Genomic DNA, 18,307 nt, shown 5'->3' on the forward strand with positions numbered 1-18,307 from the left:
TTCTACGAGGAACTGTGGAGGGGAAAAGAAGGAGAGGCAGACGGAGGAAAAGATGGATGGACAACATTAAAGAATGGACAGGGAAAACACTTGTGGTGACCCAGGCTCTGTCACACAACCGTGACAGATGGAACAGACTGGTGCAAAACTTGTCATGACGGCACCCCGACGACTCCACCAGGAGTTAAGCGCGCAAGGCAAGGCAAGACCTTTGCACAGCACTGTATATCCAACTGTTTTAAAATTTGTTCTTGTACCTGCCTCAACCACTTCCCCCGAAGGCTCCTTCCACATTTTGGTGCATGTTGCTCTTTGTGTAACAAAAAAATTGCCCCTCAAGCTTATATTAAATCTCTCCCCTCATAGCTTAATCCTATGCCCTCTAGTTCTTGATTCCCCAACTCTGGGAAAGACTGAGTGCATTCACCTTATCTATGTCCCTCACAATTTTAGGCACCTCTATAAGATCACCTTTCAGTCTCTTACACTGCAAGGAATAAAATCCTAGCCTGTCCAGTCTCTCCCTATAATTCAGTCACTGGCAACATCCTTCTATAGATTTTCCACACTTTTTCCAGTTTAATAATATCTTTGCCATAGCAAATGGAGCACAATGCTCCCAGGCATGCAGATTGGTGTATTTGTCTGTAAATGCATTTGAAAGAGGTCAACACTCAGGGTGTCTGAAACTCCAAAAACATGCGGCAGCCTCCTTCGCTAACCTTATCTTTGTCAACTGGCAGTCCTGTTGTTCAGACCCGTTTCTCAAGTAAGTCATTAGGCCCATTTAAAATGCAAATATAATGACTCATCTCAGGATGTTGGCAGCAGCTCGTCCCTTGGAACCGAATGCTGCTTAGATAATTGTCGTTGACTAATGGTGGCTTCGGGCAGCACTGTGGTACGGCTGGGAGGACTGGTGCCTCACAGTTCCAGCAGCTGAGTTCCCTGGGATAGCACAGGAGTTTCTCCGGATGCTCCGGTTCCGTCCCACGTCCCAAAGACATTGGATTAATTGGCCGTTGTACTGTTGCCCCTAGTGCAGGTGGGTGGGCTGATGTGAGTGTGCTGAGAGCAGGTTGTAGGGGAATGGAATTGCTCTGTGTGCCGCCATAGACTCGATAGGCTGAGTGGCCTTGTACGCATTTTTTTAAAAATGATGGATATTATGTGGCACTTATTGAGTTTGTGCTTTGTGTTAGACTGTTTCAAACAAAACAAGCTCTGTAGTTGAGACTATGGTTTAGCTCATGGCTGAGAAACAGCAGGCACCGGAAAGCCAGCTGCAGTTCAGCTGGACGACTCTCTTGATCTAGATAGAATGCATCCTGAGGCTGTGGAGGAATGCATGGGTGGAGAGATCCTATATCTTCCCAGCATCTGTGGATTCACTGGTGCGGTGCCTCAGAAGACTGCACGTTTTACTCACCTGTTTGAAAAGGGGTGTACTGATAGTTACGTGACCCACAAGCTTGGGTGGCAGGGTGGAGATGCGTCTCTACCAAAAGAGGTGTAAGGCACTCCTTCCCTCCGCTAGCCAGTCGGTCACCCTTGGCAACGCATATCACCTGCTTAGCCCCTCTGGTCAGGGTCATGCGAAGCTGTGGGATCAGGTGGTGGATGTTCATATGAATAGCTTGTGCATATCACAGATCCTACTTATGCGACCACTGACACCAGGCAGACAATCTCTGAAGAGTATTGATAACGGCTGGGGACACCCATCTTGTAAAGACACTGCCCAGAAGAAGGCAATGGCAAACCACTTCTGTAGAAAAATTTACCAAGAACAATCAAGGTCAAGACCATGATCGCTGACATCATACGACACAGCACTGAATGCTGATGATGTTATTTATAAAGGGTAGCTGCAAACTTGTCCATTTGACCCCCACTAGTGGGGTATATTACAGAATCCATAATCAGTGCTGGAATTATCAAGTGCTTATTGATGAGAGGGAGTCAGCATAAAGCTGTTAGGTGACAAACGTGATAGTATTTGCAGCTTACAAACAAAATGTCATTGAAGGAAATGATGGGGCAGATGGGGGCTTGCTGAGCCTGCATGCAGCACGGTCGTCATCAAGGCCGTAGAATTGGGGATGCAGGGATAGAAGTTGGTTCAGAGGCAGAAAAATAAGAGAAGTAAAAGAGGGAAGTGTACAGTGGAGTTCCACAGGGACAGGTACTACTGCTTTTCTGGATGCATATCTCTGACTCAGACTTGCGTGCATAAGCTACGCTTTCCAAATTTGTAGATGACACAAAGGTTGAAAGTGGAGGCAACTGCATGGCGGAGTGAACACCGTGCAAGAGGTCAAATGATGAGAAAAGTGAAGTGGTCCACTTTGTGGGACGGAATGGGCAGAGGAAACGTTAATCAGAGGAAGCAATAGCAAAAGGGGGTCGAGGAGTGAAGTGAAGCCTGTGGTAGATGATGATGAAAACAGTGAGGTTTGTGGTTACATGTGTATAATTAATTGAAGATGGCTGGTCAGATGGAGGAAGTAACCCAGGATAAGCACAGCCTGGGATAAAGGAAGGGGAGAGATGGGGCTGGGGTTTGAGGTTGCTTGAGGCCTTGTTGCCTTATTGTTTTTCTGTGGCAGCACAGACCTGGAGCTGGGTCTCAGAATCTGGGTCAGGTTTTTGATTGCTATAATACTATGCTCAGTGGCCGCTTTATTAGGAAGCCCCTATACCTAATAAGTCTGCCACTGAGTTCACATTCATGGTCTTCTAGCCCATCTACTTCAAGGTTCAACCTGTGCGTTCAGAGATGCTCTTCTGCGCACCACCGTTGTGATGCGCGGTCACTGAGTTACCGTCGCCTTCCTGTCAGCTTGAACCAGTCTGGCCATTCTCCTCTGATTCTCATTCATTACCCACAGAACTGCTGCTCACTGGATGTTCTATTTTGTTTTCACATTATCCTCTGTAAACTCTAGAGGTTGTTGTGCATGAAAATCCCAGGAGATCAGCAGTTTCTGGGATACTGCACCAGAATCATCCCATGGTCAAAGTCACCTAGATCACATTTCTTCCCCATTCTGATGTTTGGTCTGAACAACAATTAAACCTCTTGACCATGTCTACATTGAGTACCTGCCACATGTTTGGCTGATTAGATATTTGCATTAAGAGCAGGTCTGCCTATTAAAGTGGTCTCTAAGTGTATATTGTGAATGTTGTTATTTTGTGACAGCAGTACAGTGCAAGACGTTTAAAAAATGACTATAAATTACAATAAAAAGGTGCAAACGAGGAATAGTGAGTTAGTGTTCATGAAACGTTCAGAAATCTGACGGCAGAGGGTAAGGAACTATTCCTGAACCGTTGAGTGTGAGTCTTCAGGTTCTTGGACCTCCTCCCTGGTGGTAGTAGTGAGAGGAGGGAATGCCCCAGATGGTGAGCATCCTTAATGATGGATTACACCACCCTGAGGCACTGCCTTTTGAAGATGTCCAGGATGGGCTGAAGGGCTTGTTTCTGCGCTTTGACTCCAAGCACACCTTCCTGAACTAGTGGTAATTTATAATAGCCAGCTAATATATGGACCAGCATTTGGGTGGGATGTGGCAAAAGGTTGGTAAGCCCAGGGAAAACCCACAAGGTCACAGGAAAACGCCACTCCCGACAACATCGACCCTGGGCTACTGGATCTGTGAGGCAGCAGCTAGACCTACCATTCCACTGTGCCGTCCCTCACACTTAACAAGTGAATGAGCTGAGCTTTGGAAAAGATAGAGTGGTTCCATCCTTTGGCGTATTAGTTCCATTTCAGGTTTTGAAACCAGAGAGACGGAAGTGGTGCCAGGAACAGCTTGTTCCTATGAAATCCCTCATTTGTCAAGTCAAAAACTACATATGCTGAAAATCTGAAATAGAAAATGCTGAAGATACTCAACAGGTCAGACATCATCTGTGGAGAAAGTCGGTGTATCAGATCAATGAAACGTTGTTGACATTAACCATTCTGTTTCTACTTCTCAAGTTCAAAAGTGTCGATATTCTCCATTTCTCTTGGCTAACACTGGGCAGTGGGCAACATTAACACAAGAGACACTGCAGATGCTCGAAATCTTGAGCAATACACACAAAACTTTGGAGTTTACTCAACAAGTCAGCCTGAAATGTCGACTGTTTATTCCCCTCCTTAGATGCTGCCTGACTTGCTGAGTTCCTCCAGCATTTTGTGTGTGGTCAACATGACTCCATTTTCACCACCACCTTCAGATTCCTAGATAGAGGAGAAAAATTAGGCCATTCAGCCCATCAAGTCTATCCCGCCATTCCGTCATGCTGACTTATTATCCACCTCAACCCCATTTTCCTGCTTTCTCCTCATAACCTTTGACACCCTGACAAATCAAGAACCTATCAACCTCTGCTTCGAATAGACTTAATGACTTGGCCAACATAACCGTCCATGGCAATGAATTCCACAGATTCACCACCCTCTGACTAAAGGAATTCCTACTTATCTCTGTTCTAAGTGATGTCCAACTATTCTGAGGCTGTGCCCTCTGGACCTAGACTCACCCATGAAAGGAAAATCCTCTCTATCTAGTCCTTTCAATATTCGATAGTCTTCAATAAGATGTCCCTCTCATTCTGCTAAACTTCAGCAAGTATAGGCCCAGAACCATAGTTCCCTCTAAGCTGTGCGCATGCACACACGTTTTTCAACCAGTGCACAAAGGAAATTAATATGCGCATAAAAGGTTAGTTACCTAAAATAATGTAGTAGCTAATAATTATACTTATTGAAAATAATCTTTTAGCTAACTGTTTCTGTTAACTAGTTAGTCGGTTTTTCAAATACCACAATGCACGTCACTAATTTACGTCACCTCACCTATCCTGTTCCGGTTTGTACAGCTGCATCACAGCGGCAGCCATGTTTGGCGGACAGTGTTCATATCTTAAAGTTTACAAAGATCTGTTTCAAATCCTGTAGATAGCTTACTAAGTTTTTATTGGAAAAAATACTGATTCGCTATGTCAAATTCAAAAGAAGTGAAGGGCGTGAAGCGCAAAAGAATGGCAAATTTGTTTAAAGTTGAATGGCTTAACAAAATAGTAGAAACTGTTACACCAAAAGCTCATGAGGTCATGAACGTTCAGCTACGAGAAATATTTATGTATGATTTGGAAACTGGAGTTACCTGTTTGTATTGTCGTGATGCAAAAGTTGCTGGAGAATTTGCTAGTGGAAAGAAGTGGGATGATATTTGGAAACTTGACTTTTTGAAGTGTCATTTAGCAAGTAAAAACAGAACCCATCATTACCCGTTACAGGATTGCTGCGCATGTTACGGTTGAGTGCAGATGAGTGAGAGCGAAAACGATCAAACTCAGGAGATCAAAGTTGAGGTACAAGAATGGTCAGCTTTTGATTCCTCCACAATTGCAGATTGTGACTTCACATTTGGCGATGAACAAGTTAATGCCTTATGTCTAAAATATCATGATTTTCTAGCTGAAAATATTGTAATGGTTAGACAGTTTAATGATTTCAAATTTTTCGTGCAAGAAAAAATTATATCCAAACCGATTTCAAACTTTTCTCAAATGGTGGCATTTGTATTTCAAAATGAACAGATTTGCGACCTCGCACAGTTGATGGACACTGGGGGAAGCTTTCTTGCATCTAGTGCAGGCTGTGAGCGAGGCTTTAGCCAAATGAATCAACTCAAAAACAAGCTGAGAAACCGTTTAGGTGAATGTCATTTGGATATATTAATGAGAATCAAAAGCTATCAATGCAAAGGAAGTTCTATTAGTCGAGATAGAGTTTACAAAGAATGGGTAAATGCCAAAGACAGAAGAGGGAAAAAATAACTGAGTGACTTAAATATGATAAAAATTAAATATCTCCAACCTGATGGCATGAACATTGACATCTCTAACTTCCGTTAATGCCCCTCCTCCCCTTTGTACCCCATCCCTTATTTATTTATTATTATCATTGTTATGATTTTTTCTTTCCCCTTTTTTTTCTCTCTTTTTTCTCCCTCTGTCCCTCTCTCTATAACTTCTTGCCCATCCCCTGGACTTTTCCCCCCTTCCCCTTTCTTTCTCCCTAGGCCTCCCGTCCCATGATCCTCTCCCTTCTCCAGCCTCGTATCCCTTTTGCCAATCAACTTTCCAGATCTTAGCTCCATCCTTCCCCTCCTGTCATCTCCTATCATTTCGGATCTCCCCCTCCCCCTCCCACTTTCAAATCTCTTATTATCTCTTCTTTCAGTTAGTCCTGACGAAGGGTCTCAGCCCGAAACATTGACTGTACCTCTTCCTATAGATGCTGCCTGGCCTGCTGTGTTCACCATTATTTTTTGTGTGTGTGACTTAAATATGTATGTTATTTTGTTGTTATTCTGTGCAGTTTTATATCAAGTATTTTGTAAACCTACATAAACTGTCCCATGTGTGCATTCAGTGTGCACATACTTTTGTCACAGGAAAAAAAATTTGCACAACATAGATTTTTGCGCACACTGACTACTAAAAATTAGAGGGAACATTGTCCAGAACCATAAAACACTCCTCGTATGTTAACCCTTTCATTCCTGGGGTCATTCTTGTGAACCTCCTTTGGACCCTTTCCAATGGCAGCACATCTTTTCTTAGATAAAGTGCTCAAAACTGCTCACAATACTCTAGTCTGACCATAGCCTTATAAAGCCTCAGCATCACAACCCTTGCTCTTATATTTTAGTCCTCTCGAAATGATTGCTGACGTTGCACTTGCCTTCCTTACTACCGACTCAGCTTGCAAGTTAACCCTTAGGGAATCCTGTACAAGGACTCCCAAGTCCCTTCACACCTCTGATTTTTGAATTTTCTCTCCATTTAGAAAATAGTCTGTGCTTTTACTCCTTCCACCAAAGTGCATGACTATACACTTCCTAACACTATATTCCATCTGCCACTTCTTTGCCCATCCTCCCAATCTGTCCAAGTTCTTCTGCAGACTCCCTCCTTCCTCAACACTGCCTGCCCCTCCATCGGTTTTTGTATCGTCTGCAGGTTTGGCCACGAAGCCATCAATTCTATCATCCCAATCATTGACATCTCATGTGAAACGAAGCAGTCCCAATACCAGCCCCTGCAGGACACCACTCGTCACCAGCAACCAACCAGAATGGGCCTCCTTTATTGCGACTCTTTGCACTCTGCCAATCAGCCAATCTTCTATCCATGCTAGTATCTTTCCTGTAATACCATGGGCTCTTGTTAAGCAACATCATGTGCGGCATCTTGTCAAAGGCCTGAAAATCCGAGTAAACAACATCCACCGACTCTCCTTTATCTGTTCTGTCTGGTATTTCCTCAAAGAGTTCCAACAGATTTGTCAGGCAAGGTTTCCCCTGAAGGAAACCGTGTTCCCTTTGGCCTACTTTATCATGTGCCTCCAAGTACCCTGAAACTTCATCCTTAAAAATGGACTCCAGCATCTTCCCAGCCACTGATATCGGCCTAACTGGCATATAATTTCTTTTCTTCTGCCTCCCTCCCTTCTTAAAGAGTAGAGTGACATTTGCAATTTTTCAGTCCTCCGAAACTTGCAAGATCATTACTAAAGCCTCCACAAGCTACCTCTTTCAGAACCCTGGTGTGTAGTCCATCTGATCCAGACCTATTAGCTTCCCAAGCACCTTCTCCTTAGTAATAGCTTCTCACTTCTGCCCCGTGACGCTCTGGAATTTTTGGCATACTGCTAGTGACTTCCACTGTTGAGAACGATGCAAAATACTTATTAAGTTCGTCTGCCATTTCTTTGTCCTCCATTACTACCTCTGCAGCATCATCTTCCAGTAGTCCAATATCCACACTCACCTCTCTTTTATTCTTTATATCTGAAAAACTTTTGGTATCCTCCTTTACATTATTGGCTAGCTTACCTTTGTATTTCATCTTTTTTCTTCTTATGGCTTTTTTAGTTGCCTTTTGTTGGTATTTAAAAGCTTTCCAGACCTCCAACTTCCCACTAATTTTTGCTATATTATAACCCTCTCTTTTGCTTTGATGCTGTCTTTGACTTTCCTTGTCAGCCATGGTTGCATCATCCTTGCTGAAGAATAGTTCTTCATCTTGGGGATATATCTATCCTGTGCCTTCCAAATTCCCTCCAGAATAATCAAGTAGTGAAGAAAGGTGGTTGTCTAGCATTTGGGGAGAGGGAGCTGTTTGACAGGCATGAAAGGATGATCAATAGTACAGACCTCTGTGCTCCTGCCCTAGCCACTACCCACCCAGCCGTGCTCTCTCTTTCTGCCCAGCCCAGACCGTATGCTCTGGCTCTTCCCACTGATTATCACTGACGGTAGCTTTTCTGATTTAGGTTAAGGCTACACTGTGGTAACTGCTCTTCAGTGAAGCAGTATAGACTTCATCTTCAACCAGTGTATCTGGTTCCAGGTATATTTCTGATCAGTAGTTTAGCTGTGAGGTTTAATTCCTTGTTTTAATGCCTTCAGGTTGCAGCTTGTTTGCTGCTGTTCCTCGAGGAGGAGGATGCCTTCTGGATGATGTGTGCCATTATTGAAGACCTGGTTCCTCCTTCATATTTCAGCACCACACTTTTGGGGGTGCAGACTGACCAGCGTGTTCTCCGTCATCTGATAGTACAATACCTTCCCCAACTGGACAAACTTCTCCAGGAACACGACATCGGTAAGTCGCAGTCTTTGCTGGGCAGAGTTCATGGAGGTGGCAATGTTTACCTCAAGATTCCCCCACTGAATTACTTAATTACTTACTGCCCGTTTAGGGCAGCAGTGAAGGTCCTCCATATCCTTGACCAATCAATTTTGGTCTTTGCCTTGGTGGTGTTCAGGGCTTCCTTCATTGTGCTAGTAGCTTCCTCTTGGTTTTCACTACTGTCAGCCATGCTAGACCTGGGTGGAGACTTGGGAATACCGTCACACTCAGATGTAGAAGGATTCTTCATTGCTGTTTCCATAACAATTTTGTTTGACCAGTCAGGGTTCTTAGCCCTGAGCTGAACTTCCAAACCTGGAGGACTGGTGGACCACTCTTACAGTAGTCTGACCTCTACCCTTTGACCTGCTTGGCATGTGTGACCCTATCAAGAGCCTAAGCATAAAGCCCTGACTCTAGACAACATAGCTCTCCGGGTCACTGAGGCACACAAGCCTCCAAACCCAATGTCAAGGTTGTGGTCCTCCTGTAGGCAATTCTTCCCTACCTATCAACACCGAATTTTAATGTCACCCACACAACCACTTGCTATTACCCAAGAACGTAGGTCGTCATGCCCAGAATAGTTGACTTTTACTTCATCTTTAATGAGATGATCCTCCAGGAGGACCACAAACCTTATTGTAGGGTTTGGAGGCTAGTGTGCATTAATGACACAGAGAGCTATGTTGGCTAGAGTCAAAGCCTTGAGCTTTGGCTCTTGGTAGGGTCAAAGGGTAGAAACCGGACTAAGAGTGGTCCACCGGTCATCCAGATTCGAGGGTTCAGCTCTGGGCTAACAACCCAGACTGGTCAAAAACGTTGTTACGGAAACAGCAATGAAGACTCCATCTTTATCTGTGTGCAGTGGTATGAACAGACAGAGATGGAGCACCTTCAGTGCTGTCCTAAACGCCAGCAGCGTAACAGACAGTATCCTGAGAGTTAGGTCAATGAATATATCACCAGCCTTCCTCTGCAGCGGAAACCTTCTGCAGAAGTATTGAAAGGTAGGATCACATAACAGCAGCTGCAGTTGGGTCTGAAAAATTGCAGATGAGAAGACCCACTCCATTAATTTAATTGCAGTGGACTTGTTCCAGCTTTAGCAACGCACGTCTTGTCTGCTTCCATTCCTTTGGCACTCTTCTCCATTGCTGGATGACTGTTCTGCCTGGAAGTCAGTGTTCATTTTCATTGGTCTTTGCCATCCCAACAGTGAGAAAGTGCACGTTGTGTAGTATCGCCGTCATTGGTTTAAACGTTTATATTTCCTCTTACCGCTACATTGAAGCATTCACTTCAGCTACTTTTTCTTTAGAGCTTGTTTCATGTATTTCTTGCTATTTTCCTCTCATATTCTATCTTCTGTCTGAAACGATTTCTGATTACAATTACAATTTCTGGAATTAATATTATAAGTCTTTTCCTTTAGAGTCGTAGGGCACTACAGCACAGAAAGAGGCCCTCATTCTCCCCTTACTCACCCTTGGCCCATCGACCTAAACCATACCCCTCTCATCCATGTACTTAACCAAATCTCTCTTCAGTGATGAAACCGAACGCTCATCAATCACTTCCACTGAGAGGTCACTCTATACTCTAGACATTCCCCTTCATGTTCTTCTTAAACATTTCACCTTTCACCCTTAATCCATGACTAGTCTCACCAAACCCCAGTGGAAAAAACCTGCTTATGTTTACCCTGTCCATAGCACTCATAATTTTACATGCCTCCATCAAATCTCCTACACTCCAGGGAATAAAATTCTAACCTATCCCTTTCCCTATAACTCAGGTCCTCAAGTCCTGGCAACATCCTTGTAAATTTTCTCTGTACGCTTTCAATCTTACTGACATCTTACCTGTAGGTAGGTGACCAGAACTACACACAGTACTGTATACCAAATCAGGCCTCACCAATGTCTTTTACTACTTCAACATAACATCCCATCTCCTATACACAATGCTTTGCTGTATGAAGGTCAATGTGCCAACAGCTCTTTTTACAACCCTGTCTACCTGTGACTCCACTTTCAAGGAATTATGGATCTGTAATCCCAGATCCCTTTGTTCTACTGCAGTCCTCAGTGCCCTAGCATTCACTGTATAAGTTCTTGCTGAGGCCAGCGCCAACTCTCAGACACCTCCTCTTACTTACCCCTGGAACAGGACCCTACAAATTAACACCAGGCCATTGTCTCCCACACCTTATTACCTCTGAGGATCTCCCATCCACTGCCACCAACCTCATAGTTCCCACACCCTGCACCTCCCATTTCTACCACCTACCCAAGATCCACAAATCTGCTTGTCCACATAGACCCATTCTTTCAGCTTGTTCCTGCCCCACTGAACTCATATCTGCATACCTTGACTTTGTTTTATTCCCCCCGAGTTCAGTCCCTTCCTTGCTACATCCGTGACATTTCACACACTCTGGATCTTTTCAAAGATTTCAAGTTCCCTGGTCCCAATCATGTTATATTCACTATGGATGTCCATTCTTTATACACCTCCATCCTCCACCAGAAAGACCTCAAAGCTCTCCGTTTCTTTCTGGACACCAGACCCACCAACTCCCCTCCACCACCATTCTCCACCATCTGGTGGAACTTGCTCTTAATAATTTCTCCTTTGGCTTCCCCCACTTCCTTCAAACAAAAGGTGTAGCCATGGGCACTCACATGGGTCGTAGCTATGCCTGCCTTTTTGTCGGCTACGTGGAACAGCCTATGTTCCAAGCCTACACTGGTGACCATCCCACACTTTTCCTATGCTACATCGACGACTGCATTGGTGCTGCTTCCTATGCCTTTGCGGAGCTCCTCGACTTCATCAACTTTGCCTCCAGCTTCCATCCTGCCCTCAAGTTTACTTGGTCCATTTCTGACACCTCCCTCCTCTTTCTCAGCCTCTCTGTCTCTATCTCTGGAAACAGTTTATCTACTGATGTCTAATAAAAACCCATGGACTCTCACAGCTACCTGGGCTATATCCCTTCCACCATTACTTGTAAAAATGCCTTCTGTCAATTCCTCTGTCACCGGCGCATCTGCTCTCAGGATGAGGCCTTTCATTCCAGGACAAAGGAGATGTCCTCCTTCTTCAAAGAAAGGGACTTTCCTTCCTCCACCAGCAACGCTGCCCTCAACCACATCTCTTCCATTTCATGCACGTCTGTTCTCACCTCATCTTCCCACCATCCTACCAAGTATAGGGTTCCTTCTGCCCTCACCTACCACCCCACCAGCCTCCATCTCCAGCACATAATTCTCCATAAGTTCCACCATCCCCAATGGGATCCCACCACCAAGCACACCTTGATCTCCCTCCTAGCACCCATCCTTGCAAGTGGAGCAAGTGCTACACCTCCTCCCTCACTACCATTCAGGGCCCCAAACAGTCTTCCAGGTGAGGCAACACCCTGTGAATCTGTTGGGGTCATTATCTGAGAGCACATGTCCAGTGCTCTCAGTACAGCATTCGGTTTATCCGTGAGACTGATGTAGATTGGGAGACTGCTTCATCGAGCACCCAGTGTCCACCCATTTTAATTCCACTTCCCATTCCCATTTCAATATGTTAATCCATGGCCTCTTCTACTGTGGTAATGAGTCCACACTCAGGATGGAGCAACCACACCTTGTATTTCGTCTGGGTTGCCTCCAACCTGATGGCATGAACATCGATTTCTCAAACTTCTGGTAATCCCCCCCCCCCACATCCCTTCACCATTCCACATTCCCATTTCCCTGTCTCACCCTATCTCCTTACTTGCTCATCACCTCCCTCTGGTACTCTTTCCCCCACCCCACCCCCCTTTTTCTTTCTTCCATGGCCTTCCGTCCTCTCCTGTGAGATTCCCCCTTCTCTTTCACTAATCAATTTCCCAGCTCTTTACTTCACCCCTCCCCCTCCCAGTTTCACCTATTAACTTATATTTCTCCCTCCCCTCCCTCCACCTTTTAAATGTATTCATCATCTTTTTTTCTCCAGTACTGCTGAAGGGTCTCGGCCTGATACGTCAACTGTACTCTTTTTCATGGATGCTGCCTGGCCTGCTGAGTTCCTCCAGCATTTTGTGTGTGTTGCCTGGATTTCCAGCATCTGCAGATATTCTCTTGTCTGTATAAGTTCTGCCTTGGACTGTCCTCCGAAAATGCAACACCTCATACTTGTCTGCAATAAATTCCATCTACCATTCTTCAGTCCATTTGTCCATCTGGTCCAGATCTTTCTTCAAGCTTTGGTAGTCTTCCTGTCTGGCTAGTACACCCCCAAATCTTGGTGTCATCTGCAAATTTGCTGATCCAATTTACCACATTATCATCCAGATCATTGATATAGATGGCAAATAGCAAAGGGCCCAGCACCAATCCCTGCGGCTCTCCACTAGTCACAGACCTCCGGTCATCTACTACCACTCTCGAGCTTCTCCCACAAAGTCAGTGTCGAATCCAATTTACCACCTCATCCTGAATGCTAGGTAACTGAATCTTCTTGACCAACCTCCCATACAAGACCTTGTCAAAGGCCTTGCTAAAGTCCATGTAGACATCATCCACTGCCTTTCCTTCATCAACTTTCCTGGTCTCCCTGAAAAACTCTATAAGACTGGTTAGACACAACGTATCAGCACAAAGCCATGTTGATTATTGCTAACAACAAGAATTCTGCAGATGCTGGAAACTCAAGCAACACTCATTAAAGTTGCTGGTGAACGCAGCAGGCCAGGCAGCATCTCTGGGAAGAGGAACGCAGCAGGCCAGGCAGCATCTCTAGGAAGAAGTCTTTCTCCCTGGGCCTCCTGCCCCATGATCCTCTCATATCCCCTTTGCCAATCACCTGTCCAGCTCTTGGCTCCATCCCTCCCACTTTCAAATCTCTTACTAGCTCTTCCTTCAATTAGTCCTGACAAAGGGTCTCGGCCTGAAACGTCGACTGTACCTCTTCCTAGAGATGCTGCCTGGCCTGCTGCGTTCCTCTTCCTAGAGATGCTGCCTGGCCTGCTGCGTTCACCAGCAACTTTGATGTGTATTGATTATTGCTAATCAACCTTTGTCTATCAAAATCCTTACACCTCCAGTCCCTTAGAATACCTTACAATAACTTAGCCACTGCTGACGTCAGACTCACAGGCCCATAATTTCCTGGCTTGTTCTTAGAACCTTTCTTAAATAATGGAAAAACATGATCTATCCTAAATTAGATCTAATTAAATCTAACACTTTACAGAATAGCCACATTGGGGCTTCTTTAGCCGTGGGCTGCTTTACATAATTAAATGTACGTCACTTGAAATATCTCTTCACATTGTTATTCTAACTTTTTAAATATAATTTCCCAATCTACCTTGACCAACTTGCTCCTCATGGTATGTGCTATTTGTCTTGCTTTGGCTCAAGAAACTAGTCTTGAATGTTTAGGATTTTGGAGTCACCCCCAAGGAGGCAGTGCACAGACCACTGCTTTTCTCTTGACAGATATTCCAGGATACACAGCCCACAATTTCCACATTGCAGATGATATAGAACTTGGAAACATAATGAACGGTCAGGAGGAAAGCGAATACAAATAAACTACTGGGGAGGAGTACATTTCGGTGAAATGATCTGATAGACTGCAGGAGAAATTTAATACTATAGTTTATATTTTGATAGGAAAAATGGGAAGTAGCAATATAAACAGGAAAGCATGATTCGGAAACAGTCATCATAATAACACAAAGTTTTGCATTGGTCTAAGAGTGACACATTCAAAACTGGAACCTTAAATTCCTAAGTCCTAGTCAATAATTTTCTCTCGATTAGTATCAAGGAAAATAAAATACCTGATCATTATCATGTATCTTTTGTCTCTGTTCAAAAATTATGTCACATTTCTTGGATTGCAATATCTACTATATCAGAGGTTCGGAAAGCTCTAACCTTCTTAATGCCTGGACCAATACCATTAAGCAGGGGATCCGTGGACCCCAGGTTAGAAACCCCTGTCTAAATAAACATCTTCTCTCTTAGGAAGTTTCCTGAGTTTGAGGGTGATTTGTTCCCAGTCTAGTTTTGTGGGTTTTGAGGCCAAAGTGGAACAGCAAGTACTTCCCGAGGTGGGCTAGTGAGTGGTTTTTGGGTCGTGCTCCCTACACCATCTACACAGGGCTTCTCTGAGCATCTGATACAAGGACTTAAAGGTCACAATGTCCCTTCTTTAGATATCATAGGCCAGGGTTTCTCAGAAGTTGATGGGGATGCAACATTTCTTCAGGAAGACTTCATACACATCCTTTAATCTTTTCCTCTGTCTGTTCAATGCTCTCTTTCCAGGACAGAGTTCAGAATAGGCCATCTGTTTTGGAAACATGGTGTCAGGTATGCGAATGACATGGCCTGCCCAATATAATCCACTGTATATACCTAAGGGCTCAATCCTGGGGGGATGCTGGCCTGGACAAAGGCACTGATATTGGCTCATCTCTCCACCCAGTGAATTTGGAGCATTTTGCAGGGACAGACGTGTTACTTTACCAATGCTTTCCCACGCCTGCTGTAAAAGTATATCGGAGGGCAGGGACCACTGCTGCCCAATAGAGCTTGAATTTAGTGTCAAACCTCCGGTCTTCATTTTCAAATATACTTTTCCTCAGTCAACCAAAGATTGTGCTGGTGTTGTCTGCCGTGTATAGAGGGTCTCCTGAGATATTGGAAATAGTATGTGCTTTATTTCATTTATTTAGTTATTAATTGGTTGATTGATATGCAGCGCAGAGTTGGCCCTTTCAGCCCCAGTTTAATGCTAGCCTAATCACAGGATAGTTTACAGTGACCACACTAATGGATATGTGGAGCTGCCAAGGGGAGAGAAAGATGAGTACAATGTGCAACACTTACAAGACGTGTGTAGACAGATTTATCATGGTTACGGGCCAAATGCAGGTAAATGGGACTACCTCAGGAAGGCACCTTGGTTGGCATGGATAAGTTGGACCTGGTCCTGCTTCAGTGCCGTATAATTCTCCTCAAACTGATCTAATTAAGTCACAGAAAGTCCAGAGTAATGAAGTCCCTCTGAGATTTATCTTAATCATTTTTGCATGGTGATGCTTTGACTTTGCTCTGGTTTCCTGGACTAGATATAAGTAGAATGCTGTCTTGTTGGGGTTTTATATTTCAAATAGGGAAGGCACCTTACAGTTGGTGTAAAACCCATTTCCCTTTACCCCTTGGCTTGTAGGATTATTTGAGTGCAATAGCAAACGATCTGCTGGAGGAACACAGCAGGCCGAGCGGCATCTATCATTCAGGATTGAAACCCTGCATCAAGACGTATGAGGTCCTCCAGCAGATGGTTGCTCCAGCTCCCAGCTGACTCTTGTGTCTTTACTTTAGTTGCACCTTCTAATGGTAACCTATTTTGTGTTGTATCCAGAGCTGTCCTTGATCACCCTGCACTGGTTCTTGACAGCATTTGCCAGTGTAGTACACATCAACATCCTCCTCCGGGTCTGGGACCTTTTCTTCTGCGAGGGCTCTGTTCTGCTCTTCCAGATCACTTTGGGAATGCTGAAAATGAAGGTATGCATACAGCTGTATTGAGTGAATCGACTGTAGTATGTATTTTGGAAGAGGTGTACATACATCCTCCCCCCACCCCCATCCCTGTTGTTTATGGCAGCGCGACTGTTGTGAGCTTCACAATAACGGTTCGTGTTAAGTGCTGAGGATTGCAAAGGGTCCAGGGCTCTCAGTAGTTTCCTGCCTTTGTGTGTAGTGAATTCAGTTGGCACAAGACTGGCTTTTGCACTTGTGGGAGTCTTTGTCAGAGCTTTGGCCATCTCCTTTGTTCGCCCTTACCCCCTCGGAGACTGGGATACATCTCATAAGGCACTGGGCATTTTTTCACTCTTTTTAAGGAGGAAATTATACTCCCTCTGAGCCTCTCACATTGAGTCAGTTGATACTGGGAAAGTTGAAATTCTCTGTAATTATAACTCCATTCCTTGTGACGGTGGTACATTCTGTAGAACATGAAATAACGCAGGAACAAGCCCTTCAGCTCAAAATCCCTGTGCTGTCAATGCCAATTTTAACTCATCCTATCTGCTTATGCATGGCCCATATCCTTCGATTCCCTGACCGAAAAAAGGCCATTCTATCTAATATATTTAATATATGAGGCGCTGGCACTCTGGAGAAAATACTCCATGTATCTCCAAGCTTTCCTGATAGGTAATACAATCTGATCCACAGCTACCTAGTGAACCTTTCCAAAGCCTTCCCATCCTTCCTGTACTGTGCGCAACATTCCAAATGTGACCTAACTAAAACTTTATAGAACTACAACGTGATTTGCCAACTTTAATTCTCAACACCCGACTGATGTATGCTGTATGCCTTCTTTACCACACAATGTACTTGTGTTGCCATTTTCGGGGAGCTATTTTGGGTTTGCACCCCAAGATCCCTGTGTACAACAAAGCTCCTAAGTATCCTGCCATTTACTGTAAACTTTCATCATATACTTAGCCTCCCAAAGTATAGCACCTCACAACAGTTTACATTTGCAACTTTACTAACCAGTCTATATCCAGCTGAATCATTTGACAATCTTCCTCACTCTCCACATCTCTGATTATTTGTATCATCTGCTGATTTAATAATCAGCTCACCTATCCAGATATATATCCCTGCAGAACACCACTGGTCACAGAGAGCATGGGCTCAGGACCCAGGTATGTTCAAGGGTGTGCAGGAACTTCTGCCCCAGTGTGTTAGAAGGAGTGTGGGAACCGGGGCCCCGGTGTGTTAGAGGGAGTGTGGGAATCAGGGTCCTAGTGGTTGGAGAGGGAGAGTGGAAACCAGGGCTGAGGTGAGCAGGAAAATGGGCCCTGCCGAGTGAAAGGGCCGCGGGAATTTGGGCCCAGTGGGTGGTATGGATACATGACAAACATTACCTGGTGTTCCAGACACCAGACGACTGGGGTTTCCAAAAAGTCAGATAGTAGATTATAAGGTTTTTATTGGATTGTCCAAAACCTGACCACCTCAGATTATTGCTTCATCAATAGTCCCATTCCATCAGGCCAGACACGGAGGTGGAGGCTGGAATTCCAAACGTTTTCCATGTCCCTGCCTACTTGCAACAAGGTCCAGACAACATTCTGGAAAAGGCAGGTCAGATTTCCACCAGGCAATCGACCAACAAGAGAAAGTCGATGCATCTTTACCATTCAATAGCATTATCATCTTCAAGTTTATCATTACTGCATCAGCATCCTGGGATTAGCGCTGACTAGGAGCTCAACTCAAACCAACCTCATTAATATTATGTCCACAAAGACTTGGGTATGCTGTGGTGCCTGGTTACCCACCACCATCCCCATCCAAGCTCTGTAGACCCAATCCCTATCAACCATCAACAAGGTACCTCAGAACCTTTAGGAATACTGTACACTTTTCTGGATGAGAGCAGCACCAACAACATTTAGCCACCACACCTCCTGAAGGATGTGAAAATCTTTTGGCTGGGCCACGGCTGCAGTAGAATGGAGAACCCTGCCTGGGTGGGAGGTAGAAGCAAGTACTCTCGCATGTTAGAAGATCGT

At 44.6% G+C, this 18,307-nt stretch overlaps 1 protein-coding gene across 1 annotated transcript in view; it reads left to right on the forward strand.

Moving 5' to 3' along the window:
* sgsm3 (small G protein signaling modulator 3) overlaps positions 1-18,307 on the forward strand; it is a 117,993-nt gene that overhangs the window by 42,899 nt on the left and 56,787 nt on the right. The window contains exons 10-11 of the mRNA XM_063062598.1: positions 8,484-8,679; positions 16,132-16,277. Coding sequence (XP_062918668.1) covers positions 8,484-8,679; positions 16,132-16,277 — 342 coding nt within the window. The remainder of the gene's footprint in view (positions 1-8,483; positions 8,680-16,131; positions 16,278-18,307) is intronic.

The sequence above is a fragment of the Mobula hypostoma genome, chromosome 11 (genome assembly GCF_963921235.1).
Source record: "Mobula hypostoma chromosome 11, sMobHyp1.1, whole genome shotgun sequence".
NCBI lineage: Eukaryota > Metazoa > Chordata > Chondrichthyes > Myliobatiformes > Myliobatidae > Mobula > Mobula hypostoma.